This window comes from Dermacentor variabilis, chromosome 5, assembly GCF_050947875.1.
Source record: "Dermacentor variabilis isolate Ectoservices chromosome 5, ASM5094787v1, whole genome shotgun sequence".
Classification (NCBI taxonomy): Eukaryota; Metazoa; Arthropoda; class Arachnida; order Ixodida; family Ixodidae; genus Dermacentor; species Dermacentor variabilis.
In genome coordinates, this window is record NC_134572.1 from 192,740,363 (window position 1) to 192,752,860 (window position 12,498).

A 12,498-nucleotide genomic window follows, 5' to 3' on the forward strand; every position below is an offset into this window, starting at 1 on the left:
TTATTGATGAAACTAGCATAGCTTCGCATAAAATAGCCCTGTATTTTCATCTGCTTGAGCAATCTCGCTGCCTGCGACACACTCACTTTGCTATATTGTCTAAAGAGTTGCAGCAGACAAGGCCACAACCTTCCACATTCGCGCAGAAGCACCAGACTTGGGCGCGTGCACCAATCACTTCGGAGGTTGTGGGCAAACGACCATCATTGCTTTCCTCATTGTGCCCGCTTTCACTTGTGCTCGGTACGATGTCGGCAAGGTAGTCTTCGTCTTTGGGCTCTCCCATGGTCACAACACCATCATCTGTACTCACAAACTCGTCGGCCGTTGACCCCTCAATGACTTCCGGAAATTCTGACAGCTCGCTCCAAACTTCGGCAACACCGAGAACGGCTTCGTCACACTCATCGGAATTTTCAGTCACCACCAGCACGCGGAAGCCGGCACATCTGAAGCAATTTCAGATGAAGCACTTGTACATGGCCGTGCGTACGCATCGGGCGCCACGGGCACCAGGTCACGAATTTGTCCGCTTAGCCCTAATCTCTCCCTTATTCTTCAAGATCGTGCCAAGAGTGCTCTCGGAATCTTGCACGCTGCGGGGTCATCTGACTTCTCACCGCGTTGAACCCGATCTATGATTTCAAGCTTCACGGCGAAAGGCAAGTTCTGCTGCTTCATCACGGCAACACTGCGAGAGAAGGCTCACAAGGCGCAACCACAATGAACCAGAAAAGCAGCGAGACAACTGACACTTGTGCCATCTTGAACGACGAGGGCACAAGAGCCTTCGAGTGGCTGTCTGAGCAAGCTGAGCAAGCGCTGTAGGCGGACCACGATCATTTTTTCAGGGGGTGTCAATGGGTTGCTCGACGCAGCGCGGTCACAGTCGGGAGAGTGGTTGGATGGAGCCGTGCCGCCAGGTTTCCTCGCCGCTGCGAGGGAAAGCCAACTTCAGGAGGCACTTTTCCGGCGCTTGTCGTTCGATATATCGGGAGCCACTGGTATTTTTGTTCGATGTAAGCGTAATTTTTGCTGTATATACTCATTGTGACTATACCGTGCTCAGAAATTGTTCGATATACAGAATATTTAGATGCAAACGGGTTCAATATAGTCGGGTTCAACTGTAGTACTTCTTTACCAACAAAAAAACTCACTGGGCCCAAGCAGACTCCGTTGGCATCATGGCAAGGTGGTGCAGAGGCAGCATTACTGCCTATATTTTTCTTGCATCCCCTCTGACTTGCCAAGCAAGAACAGTAAGAGCAGCATTTTTGATATTTTAGAAGGCTATCAATGCTTTCCCAGTGCATCAGACACAGACAACACAACATATTCAAAACATAATAAATAGAACGCCAACTGGCATGGTGTTGTCAAAGGGGTTTCGGCTTACACATGGAAGCCTTGTTTATGTTTTGTGAACAAGGCCATTTTAGGAACAAAGTAATGAGTGAGCAAGATTTCTGAGTGGAAGCCAGAACGTCAACAAGGCTATTATTGCGATAGCAATTATATGGACGCTCCAGGCGCATTTCTGCCATCGGCGTTGCTGTCGCCGTGAAGTTCGGTATGAGTGAAAGCATGCGAGGGTGAGCCATCAAACGCAGTTCAACCTCGCGCGCGCGAGCGAGGAACACGGCCTGGATGCATGCTCTCTCCTTTGGCGCACGAGGCAATGGGGTCAGGCGAGAGAAGAGGGGCGTTCTCCGGCGGCTGCCAGGGTGTCTCGATGTCCTCCTCGCCTGCCGCTCCGTACAGAGTGGAGACATTGTGGCGTCTACTACGGCGTTGGTCACGCGAATCGCAGATGCCGTAGTAGACGCCTTTGGCAGACACCATAGGGATGTGTTGACGGCGCTCGTGTATCTTGAAAGCAATCTGTGACATGGCCAAAGTGCGCACCTGCACGAGCCTCATTTTGAAAACAATCTACAATGTTTGCAGAGCATGCACAGTGCCAGTAGCTTTATATGCACTGTGCTTTCGACATTTCGTTCACGTGGAAGCGGCAGATGCACGGAGGTCAATTGGCTCGTAGCTGCTGCCGTGATTCCCAAATCCACCGTTTGCACAGACAGTTTGCGCTGTCACTTATCGAGATGTGTTCACGTTTACCTGTCCGCGTGTGACACTGTGCTGGTTTAGTTAACCCTTTCGCTGTCACGGCCGTACCGGAACGTCATCGCGCTTCCGCCCCACAGTGTCACTGACGTACCGGTACGTTCTCTATCGTGCATTCAAAATTTCAAGCCTGAGCGCAAAGCTGGCGCTCCTAAACTGGCCACGCCATCTGTTGACTCTTTCTACAAGTTCGTATTTTCGCCCCGACCTGTGTTAGTACATGTATTGAAGAGTACGGTGCGACTGCCACTCCCCCCTTTCTCTTCGCTGAGTGGCGCGGTGGCTCCGCGTTCGCTGGATCATGCGTCGCGCGCGTGTAGTTATGGGTTCAAGGGTTGTTCTGCCATCTCCAATGGTTTGAAGGTTTTTATTTTTCTTCAGTTGGTATGTTTGCTACGGCGCGTCAAGTTCAGGCGCATGCGCCGTTGCCTCACCGAAAAGAGTGACTCGATTGCTGCTTTCGCTCTATCGCCGCACCGTCGCTTCCGACTTGCAGTAGTAAACGTAAAGCCCTTCGAACTTTGTTTTAGTCTTTTTCCATCTCCCTCTGTCTTCTTGATCACACAACGTCCCATTTCTCTCCGTTGTGCTGGCGACTGAAAGTGCATCCTTCCTGCGCGCGGTTACTTTCGGATAACTGAGGCGCGCGGGACCTTTGTCTGCTCATTGGAGCGGTGGCTCTTCCGATTCAGAATACGAGCCGAGCTCGGATTTGGACTCGGACAACGTCTCATGCGAGGAAGAGATGAGTTCCGCACCGTCAGATTCGGATGTTGAACGGATGTTAGTCAGGCTGATGATGATGATGATGTTTACTAACAAGAGCTGCAGAACACTGAAATGTGCATACTGCATTGACTATGTTATTTGTACACCAATCATAATCAAAAATAAATTGCTATGTTCATTCCCTGTTATGCTTGTTCCCTGAAACCAAGCCAACACTGGGGGTGCGTCACGGCCAGAAAGGTCCGACAGCGAAAGGGTTAAAAAGCATTGATGGGCTAGTTGGTTTGAATGCATGATAGAATGAGTAAGCACGACTAAGCAAGGACATAGAAAGAAGCGCTGTTTCCGTGTGTCTGTTTCTTTCTACATCCTCATTGAGTCACGCTTACACATTCTATCATTGTTAATTTCATTAGTAAGCAAATGTTTACAAGTTTATACGGCCAATAAAACTACTATCCTTACTTCGTACAACCATCTATTAATTTGCTATCACAATCGGTGCTTCACCATTCGGGCAAAACTGCGAAATTTTTGGGGAAGAAGGCAATGAGTGAACGAGGCTTCTGTGTGGAAGCCAAAACTTCACACTCCTTTGACACCATTTTGGTCGGCATTCTGTTTATTGTTCCTAATATAAATCTGCCTCTCAACCTGACAAGATTCTGTTACATTATCGATTTCGGACAACATAATAGAGACACATAGGTTTGCATGTGTCTATCCTGTTGTTCGGGTCTAATGCCGTGCCAAATAGCTCAACTTTGTAGAAGAATTTAACCAATTTTTCTCTATATTGCCCCCTTTGAAGCGAACTGTGCCTAATGCAAAAATATCAGCAAGGTAGGTGCAAGATGAGTATACTACCTTGAGAAAGAGGAAGCGCTCCTTGTTGCGTTCGAACTCCAGGTCTTGGTTCTTCTGGAGAGCGTCGGCCCTGCAAAGACAAAGGACACTAGTACCTTGCTCACTTCTTCATCACAGCTCACAAAACTGCAATGCTAGTCAATTGCAATGAGGGGGGGGGGGAGGGGGGGTTCTACTGGATGAGTTTCATAAGGGCACACAGTGTACTGCATAAAAGGAATTTATTCTTTCATAGTAGGTGTGTTCCAAATCTCACCAGCATTGGAGACAGTCTACATTGGCAGCTAAGAAGAAAGCTTCGAGTCAGAGTAATGAAAGCGTCTGGAACAGACTGAAAGGAGTCTCTGCGATATGATGCCAGCTCATGGCAACAAGAAAAAGGTCAGAAAAGCAAATACAGTCGACTCCGCTTAAACTGAACTCGAACGGACAGAAAAATGTGTTCCATTTATCCCAGGTTCTATTAAAGCGAAGGATGCAAAAATTACCAACAATCATTTTATTTGAAAAACATCCGAGTGTTCTGACATAAAAAATTAGACTTTACTGCGGCCCCCTTCTAATAATGTAGCTTCTATTGTGAGAAGTTATCTTGATGTGTAAAAGAATTGGCAATAATTCCTCACAGTTCTCGCATTCAAAAGAGCACTGTAGACTTTCAGCTGCCTCTGTTGCTGCCTGGTCCAAAACAGTAACGTTCACTGGAATAGCAATATATGTACTGTACAGAGTCACATAAGTGTCGTACCCCCAACTCGGCAGCCGAAAATTTTGAAAAGAAAAAGTTACATCAGAGAAGCACTTGCACACGGTGCCTCGATGCTGCCCGCGCATCGGCGAATTCTTGCACGCTGTGCACTTCCGCGTGCCCCTAGATGGCGAGAGCTGCGCGCTGACCTGCAATGCAATCGTAATTTCAGGGATACGGGGTGTGCAGCAGTCGCCGGCAGCGCTGGCACCATTTTGACCAAAGGGTGCATTTCTGCACAACAGCTGCTCTTTGTGAAATAGTGTAAAAAAAAAAGAAAAGTGCAGCGCGTCTTCCCTATGGACTTCCAATATCTTTAACTGCCTCCTCAGAGCAGATAACAAGGGCATTGTCTCTTATCAATGGCAGTGTATGAAGAGCGGCAACCTGACTGTACCTATACCTACTCATTAGTGCTGTCTTCCTTGCCAGAGATCATTACTTGCCTGGCAAAGTCTTAATGATGGAAAGAAAGCGACAACTTGACATCTTTTATTTATATTAAAATTCCCGCAGCTGCCTATTGGACTGGGTTTTCTTCACCATTTATGGCATCTCCACTAAACTTGCTTACTTATCTAACATTTCCTGTTCCATACACCTATAATGCAGGGGGCAGTTATGGTTTGGTCAAGTTTCGTTAACCCGAAGTTCCCCCCAAAAATGAATTCCGTTAAACTGAATTTTCTTTACACTTTGCCTATGGGTGGCCAACCACAGCTAATATCATTGTTCCGTTATTCTGGAATCTATGTTTAGGCTAGTATTGTTTATCTGCAGTGCACGCTATTTTCTCTGTGTTTTAGCTCTTTGCACAACACAACGCAACATAGCTTATTATGTTAAGCACATAGGAAAGCGTGACTAAGTTTTTCTGAGTGCATACAACCTTCCTGTTGAGTTTGAAAGCCTTCTGCTCTGCCGCGATCTTGTTTGGACAGCCTCCGTCCTCCTTGCCGGCTTTTTCAGAATTGGAACGAAACTTGATATGGCTGATGTCTGCTTAGCCATCCACTTTGCTGTCTACGGCAGGCATTGGAACACAGCTAGCATTACGCATTCGTAGTAAAACAGCACCAGAAAAACATGGGTGAGAGAAGAACACAAGGATGGGCACCGACTGCCAACAAAAGGCAGTCGGGTCCTGGCGTTCACCCGTCCGTGTTTTTCTAGCGCTGTTTCACTAGGAAAGTACCGTACCAACTAGCTTGCACCCAGACCGCATTCAGTGTTATACGATATGGCTAACAGTATCATCTGGATCTTTAGCTGGCTAGTTATGGGCCCACAACATAAAAGTTGACATGAATTGCACTCTAAAGCAAAAAACAAACATAGGTAATCTGATATGTATGCTTTAAAGTACATTTTAATGATGGTACAATATCTGAAAGTTTTTTGATAAAGTTGGGTATATAATTCCAGATTTCTACACCCAAATGATAGGGGTTGTTGACCGTATCGGTGTTGTAAGCGGCACTTGGTCTTTTGGAGCAGCTTTCGGGGCAAAAAAAAAATGCAGTTTGGAGCAAGAAAAGAATGCTTTAGAGCACCAACTTACTGCTCTGGTGCAAAGAGGAAGCTCTGTATAAGTTAGTACTTTCAGAAACGTTGCACTGAATATGTATTAACTAAGACGCAAGTATTTCTTCTCCAACTTCCTGTTCCCTTTTATTGTTGTTATATAAGAAGAAGAAGAAAAGCCTAAACTTAATCCTAATTTACCATTAATTCTACATTTCAGTAAAGAATTTCATAAATAATTTATTTTCATCTCAAGGAATTGAGCCACCTGCAGTGTAGATAGCCTATCACACATTGACGTACACAGGCAGCACGGTCAAAGCTACATAAATTGCAGTGTGTATGTCATCAACGCACCTATATGTGTTTTTTATATTTATATACATTTCTATATTTGTTTATGAAAATAAATAATAAATATGTGTTTATGAATTTCCGCGAGCGAAGTAAGATGTACAGTTAGTACAGAGTTGGGTTGATCACATGGCTGCGGCAAACAGCTAGAATTACGCGGGCCTATACACAACCGGAATCACCGTAGGGCCAATACCTCGCCAGTCCCATATCACCCAGCCCAGGCAATCACTTCTATTGCCGCTCACGGCGACACAAAAACCTGCTGCAGTTTGTTTTTTGCATAACGTAGTACTTAATAGAACATTAGATCAAATGTGCGAGTGTTTCGGAAAGCAGTGCCTATTACTAAACCACTGGCATGATCAGCAGCAATGATCCGACGACATTTCGTCTCGCAGACAGAAAGCAAACACTGATCAGTGGGGCGGCTTGGGTGTATATGTACTGCCTTTCGTTTGCTATTGGCACCGACAAAACCAAGAAAACCAGTTTATTTAAGTCCACATTAATTGTGTTGTCGAAAATAAGTGCACTATGACGAGCTGCGGCAGGATCGCAGGCGCTGTCGGTCGTCATTATTGCGGTAGTCAGAGAGATATGCCTACCATCTTGTTCGGTCATATATTGATGGGTGCAAAATGCAAGAACGTGCAGTGAGTGCATGTCAAAGAAGCACAGGTAGTAAAAATTAGTATGGAGTTCCATACTACCGCGTGCCTCATAACCTTATAATGAAATCGTGGCTTCGGCACTTCAACCCCGCCACCCCCAAAAGCGCAAGCGGGGGCGCCGAATGTGGGCAGAACCTATGCAATGGCACTATAGGCCCTACAATACTAAAGAACACGTCGACGGTGCCTTCCATTTGCAAACATGGTTAGGTCTCTATGCTGTAGCTGGGATGGAAAGCATGCGAGGGTGAGTCGCGAAGAAGGGTGGCTTGATGCACGGCGCCTTCACGCACGTGCAGAATATGTGTTCCCAATTCAGAGCAGGTGCGGATCGGTGCAGGCCTGGTGCAATACCTGCCATAAACGACAATTTTGCACAGCATGTAGCAGGATTTCCTTCACGGAGCAGTTTGGCGCGATTGGCGCAGCACTTCCATCACTCCCATATACATTATAAGTGTTTTTAGTAACTTAAATTTACACAATACTATGCGCAATGCCACAATGTGCCTTAGTGGCCCCAACCACAGGAACTGTTGTTTTGTCAATAAGACAAAAACATGGGCTAGATGGTGCAACATGATTCAGACTTCAAAAGAATGGCACTTAGACAAAGCACGGACAAAAAGAAAGCCAAATCATTGAAAGGTTCACTAGGTGGCCAATCTCTTCGTCCTCTTGTCGCTGCAAATGTCAGCAAGGTTTTCATAGGTTTCAGATTGTGCAAAAATACTCAAAGCAAGATGCCCAGTGCCCAGAAAATAGTCGGAGCCCTTCTTATACAGCATGCCACCACTGTTATTGCATGAAAAAAACATATTAATAATAATATCATGTGTTGCGATATTTCTCCCATGTGTTCCCAACCCAATGTCAACCCTTCTCCTCCTTTTTTATTGTTGTTTTTTGGGGGCTGTATAAAATATCTAGACAAGAAACAATAAACTTGTATGATTGTTAGTCCACAGCACGACAGGTAAGGGAGGAAGAGCACAAGAACTGTGCTCTCAATATGTCACCCTTTTTGCCCACACAGAGTAGAATCACACAATTTCCTACTCTACAGTTTCCATCACTCAATGGCAACAGCTGGGTCCCATTATGCATATGGTACCGCTCTGGCAGACCGTACAAGCCACTTTGACAATGGGCTTTCCTCATTTGCTCCATACCATAAAATGCATGTTGCATCACTAAAAAGCCCAGCTTTTTCACTGCCATGGGAAAATTACCACCTTTCAGGGAATATAAAAACAAAACAATTAGTTGCCACAAACATTGCTTTAGCAGATAGTGAAGCCTCATGAATGGAGAAAACTAATTGTCATTTCCAAAAACATAATTTGCAAAAAAAATATATTAATAGACAAAAAATTCTAAGCTACCACTTCTGTGGGAACTTGAATTAAAGAATATTGAAAGATCTACGAAATAACTAATGAGATTTCAGAATATACATTTCAGATATTTGTCCTAAGAACGCTGTAGTACTAAAATGAAAAAGTTATGCGGATCCAACCCACATGATGTTGGCATCTGAAAAGGAAAGCTTTCGTGAAACGGTTAAATAACTGCCATGTTAATTGTTGTGTTTTGCACACTGTCTTGCACCATAGTATTTACCTGCATGCCAGTGAAGACTGCAGGACACAGAGACCCCCATCATGTAGCCATCATTTATACTGCCATCATTTATACTGATTATACTGCCATAACCGGGATTGGCCCCCTTGGTTAAGCCATTGCATCCAAGGCCAGTACGCCGTCTAGAGGAGGCAAATCCTGCAGATAGTGCATCAATAAACTGCACTTTACTTGGAAAAAGACCGACCAAGCAGATGAGCCAGCCTGACAACATTGTTTTAGGGCCCAGTGCCATTTTCAGCACCTTTAGTGCTACCGATTTTGTGTGCTACAGGAACTAACAGTAAACTCCAGTGATGAACTCGGTAGAGCCGAATTCTGGGATATACCGAATAATATGGGGATGTTTGGTTGGTTTTCCATAGACACACGGTAAACAAAAATCTGCTTAATAAGACAGTTTCTGACGGGTCGCAATGACTCCCTCAGTTCAGCAGCAATCGCGATATTTACATTTTTATACGTCACCGGCATGGTCTTCAGACACGTTGCCGGTGCTTCTTCGAAACGAAAACTAGCGAAGCCTAGTCAAAAGGCGACGTCGAAAGCAAGGAAATACGAATGTAGTTGCAGGCAAACTGAAAGTACGGTATGGCACATTTCTCCAATTTCTCCAAAATAAACATCCTTGCAAATTTGACAACTGATACAGGGCGTGCAAACGCAAAAAGCACCAGAGGGTCTAGGTGACACTACGGAAGCAGTCACATGTCACATATCAACACTTTTGTGCCCACTACGGTAGCTTTGAGGCTATGGCATTGCTTGAGGTCGTGGCTTCGATCTTGACCGCAGCAGCCGCATCTCGACGGTAGTGATACAAAAATTCTATTGCCCTTATATTTAGGTGCACATTAAACAACACTAGAGGGTCAAAATTATTCCGGAGTCTGCCCCAACCAGTAGGTCATTCTAAAAGCCCCAGTTGCAGAGTGGCAACTCTAAAGTTAGAATGATTTGGGCATGATTCCATATTTTTAGACACTTGGGAATGGAATAGGAATGGAATAACGACACCAGTCAGGCATGTGAAGTGGGAATGGAATGGGTGCCCGAAATTATGGAGTGGAGTTGGAATCAAATGGGCACAGAGTCCTGGAGCACTAAATGTTGATTTTACACAAAACTAGAAAACTACAAAACCAGTAACTTTACCATTTAGGCTAAATTAGACTTGGCCAATATATTGCGTTTCTCCTACCAGCTATTGTGCTGTCAAACTCAGGGTGATTACCTCTGCCGTTGTAAATACTCATATAAACAACTTGGTATTCTGCACATTCTACATTTCTGAAAACCCGAAAACCTTTCTGAATTACAAGGTGTAAGTGCATTTGAATACAGCAACTTATAGTCATCAAGAATGATTCAGTTTAGTGAGAGCACGCTTGACCAATGACACAATGGAGGCCAAGAATGATGTCGCATGCAGTCGCGCCACAGTGCACATTTATTTAGGTTGCGCGCTATGTTTCTGTGCATACCCTCAAGTATTTTGAAAGTGCAATGAAAGGAGGTCTGAGAGGCTTCCTGGAAAAAATGGGGCCACCTAACATGCCAGTAGATGTGAAACAAAAAAATAAAGCTCTTCCTGATAAATATATCAATGTGTTTTGTTTTTACGTTAATAAGCAGAGTAACGGAATAACCTGTCTGGATGCATGGCATGCCCAATGGTGTAAGATCATTTTGTTCTCCTTTACTCAAATAAAAAATAGTGTCAGAAGAACGACAGATTTTTCGAAATTGGGAACTTCATTTAGAAGGCAAACCTTGCTTGCCTTCTAAAGGTGGCCATGCACTGTGGTCGGGAACCGCCTGACACATGTGCAGCTACTAAAGTGGCTATGAGCAGGCAGCTATAGGCTAGTATATGATGTCGTAAACTAGTGATATGTTTGGCTTCATCCTGAATCGAATAAAAGATGTGTAAGCACGACAAAGCGTAATGTCACTTGAGAAAACGTCAACCAATATAGACAATTCTTGACGTGAAATGTGTTTTGGTTTGGCCAGCATAGCGACTAGCTTGCTTGAACCGCATGTTACGAAAGCATTGTACTATGGTCACTTATGTATCTGCAACTGTACTAGCCAAGGGCCCTGCTTTGGTATCGCTGTATAGAGGAAAGGAGCCACTACTCAATCATGCAAAGGGTTACGTACACAGATGGTGCTGTTGTAGCACCGCGCATGATGCATTCAGAACTAAATTTAGCTTCTTGTTCAGCGTTTAGAGGCATAGCTCGGCAGTATGTTTGTCTAACCCTTTGTCTTTAGAGAGCTCACAGAAACAGAACAGCTTCAAATGTCCTTGCAGAGCATGCTACTTTGACAAGGTTGGTGATGCAAGCGGCGCTGCCATTTGGCTCAGTATGCCAGCACACTGAGGCATCTTATGATTGGTTCTTGCTACAGCAACGGTGCAATGACGCTTCGGGCGGCATGCTTGAAAGCTAGGCCTTCTTCGAAGTTGATCCTTTGTTTCTTTGTTCATCACACTGCGATTGCAAGCAGTAGTTATTTGGCGCTCGTTTTAAGAAGCATGAAACTGGACTCACGTAGGGAAAGCAAAGCACAAAAAGTATCTGTTCACACGGCGAGAAAGAGGAAGCACTTGTCGCAAGGATTAGACGAGCTAGCATGTGAGCAGGTGATTGGATTGCGCCGGACCGGACCATAGAAGTTATCAACACGTCGTGCAATCCCATATCGCGTCGGCAGTTTAACTGTAGCAAAGCAAAGCCTTGTGTCATGGAGTCACATAGTACTATCTGACAATGCAGACGTCATGCACTTGCCAATTTACTTAGCAAACCGTACAATGCACCAGCGCTTGTTCCCAAAACTTTCTGCGGCAATGCGAGTTCTTGCAGTCTAGACCCTGTTTTGAGACTAGGTATATCTATAATGTCACTATTAGCTAAGACAGCACATTCACAACACTTGGAAATGCGAACAGCACCGGAGTGTGTCCGCAGCTTATGTGTTGAACACGATGTGGGTCTCGTGCATGTACCGTCGACTGTGACGAGTCTTGCAGAGCAGGTGACATTTTTGCACCTTGAAAACAAATGCTGTGACACATGAGCAGGGAATTTGCCCACTTTTACACATACAAAACAAGAAATAATGGCTGTACCTCATGTTTTCCTAAACAGATTTCAATAAATTCAGTTCCATTGTGTTCAGCAAAAGCTGAGCTTCATTCTAAAGTCTTTCTTTTTAATATAAGGTCAACAAATAAAATTTTCAACATTTTCAAAACTTTGAATGCAATTTTCTCAGCTTTGTTCTTTTTGTGAGGAGCCTCTGCATTACAGAAGTTTTGAAGATGTTTCCCCGAACGTATTTAAGCAAACTTGGCGTCATTCTTTCAGTGATAATTCAATACCTTGGTATATTTGTAATTAAGTGACATGTCAGTTAATTAATGCAACATAACTTATTACTCCAACTTTGAAAACTATTTTTGATGAATAAAATAGCTGTATAAACAATTTATTAGCTTTAGCCTGTGTGGTGGACCTTAGCTTTAGCAGAGTCCTTCCATGTTTTTTCTGGTCACGAAACTGCCGCCTCAGTTTCATATAGCGCCAGCGCCCGCCGCTAGAGGCGCAACCGTGCATGAGAGGGCATGCGAACGCCGCTGCCGCTGTGGTTGTGTGTGGGGCAGCCTCGGTATTCTAGCTTTCTCAACTTCCTCAACCATCGCTTTAGTTTCACGTAACTATTTTTAACATTGAATATAATTAAATTACTGCCTGAGCGTGTCTTCTGCGATGATATGAGCGCACGGGACGAAAAAAAAAAAGCCGCTCATAACATGGA

General features: G+C 44.6%; 1 protein-coding gene across 3 annotated transcripts in view; it reads right to left on the reverse strand.

Moving 5' to 3' along the window:
• Positions 1-12,498, reverse strand: part of LOC142583417 (cytoplasmic aconitate hydratase-like) — a 244,026-nt gene that overhangs the window by 207,868 nt on the left and 23,660 nt on the right. For all 3 annotated transcript variants that reach the window (XM_075693876.1, XM_075693874.1, XM_075693875.1), the window contains one exon: positions 3,724-3,793. In XM_075693876.1, coding sequence (XP_075549991.1) covers positions 3,724-3,793 — 70 coding nt within the window. The remainder of the gene's footprint in view (positions 1-3,723; positions 3,794-12,498) is intronic.